This window comes from Polistes canadensis, unplaced genomic scaffold (assembly GCF_001313835.1).
Source record: "Polistes canadensis isolate GaletaPanama2010 unplaced genomic scaffold, ASM131383v1 scaffold_52, whole genome shotgun sequence".
Taxonomy (NCBI): domain Eukaryota; kingdom Metazoa; phylum Arthropoda; class Insecta; order Hymenoptera; family Vespidae; genus Polistes; species Polistes canadensis.
Window position 1 is genome coordinate 671,648 of NW_014569599.1, and position 732 is coordinate 672,379.

Below are 732 nucleotides of genomic sequence, written 5' to 3' on the forward strand. Positions count from 1 at the left end.
ATGAAGTTCACGTGGACGTTGTGCAGTTTGTTGCTGATCATCGTATTCGTTGATTCCAATCCAATAATAAAAAGAGAAGCCGATAACGAAATCAACCCTTTGAACGAAGTAAGTTGAACTTTTGATTGTAATTATTATTATTATTATCATCGATCAATCGATGATGATCGGGATTAATTTTAAATAATGAATTTGAACAAAAAAAGGAAAGCGGGCTAACCACGAACGACCTTGACTACTATACATTTTAGAAAGCTTTACCCGAAATGGTTGTCGTTGTCCTTCTCTTCCATCATGGTTACTTTTGAAACATTTCAATAATGCACGAACAGAAAGAGAGAGAGAGAGAGATTACGTTACGATTAGTTCAACAACTTTACTTACTTATTTACTGTCATCGCGATTATTTTTTTCTTTCTTTCATTCTTTCCATTATTTTTTATTTTTTTTTTCTTCTTCTTCTTCTTCTTCTTCCATTGCGCCATTTCGCTCACTTATGAATAACAACCTCGATTTGCGGTAGACGACAGGACGTATTGCTTAATGAGAGAAAACGATGTTTATTATAGACACGTAGAAAAAGAAATATTTTTTATGACAGTTTACATCTTTAATACGATGTTGGCAATCAACAAAATTTAGATCATTTATTCAACGTACGTTTAACTTAATTAAACTATTTATTATTATATTTATCAAATTGATTTATCTCTCTCTATCTCATTCTTCTAT

General features: G+C 31.3%; 1 protein-coding gene across 1 annotated transcript in view; it reads left to right on the forward strand.

The window, feature by feature from the left end:
* The window catches only part of LOC106785505 (P17/29C-like protein DDB_G0287399), a 6,441-nt gene continuing 5,709 nt past the window's right edge, over nt 1-732 (forward strand). The window contains exon 1 of the mRNA XM_014746054.1: nt 1-108. Within this exon, the coding sequence (XP_014601540.1) occupies nt 1-108 (108 nt within the window). The remainder of the gene's footprint in view (nt 109-732) is intronic.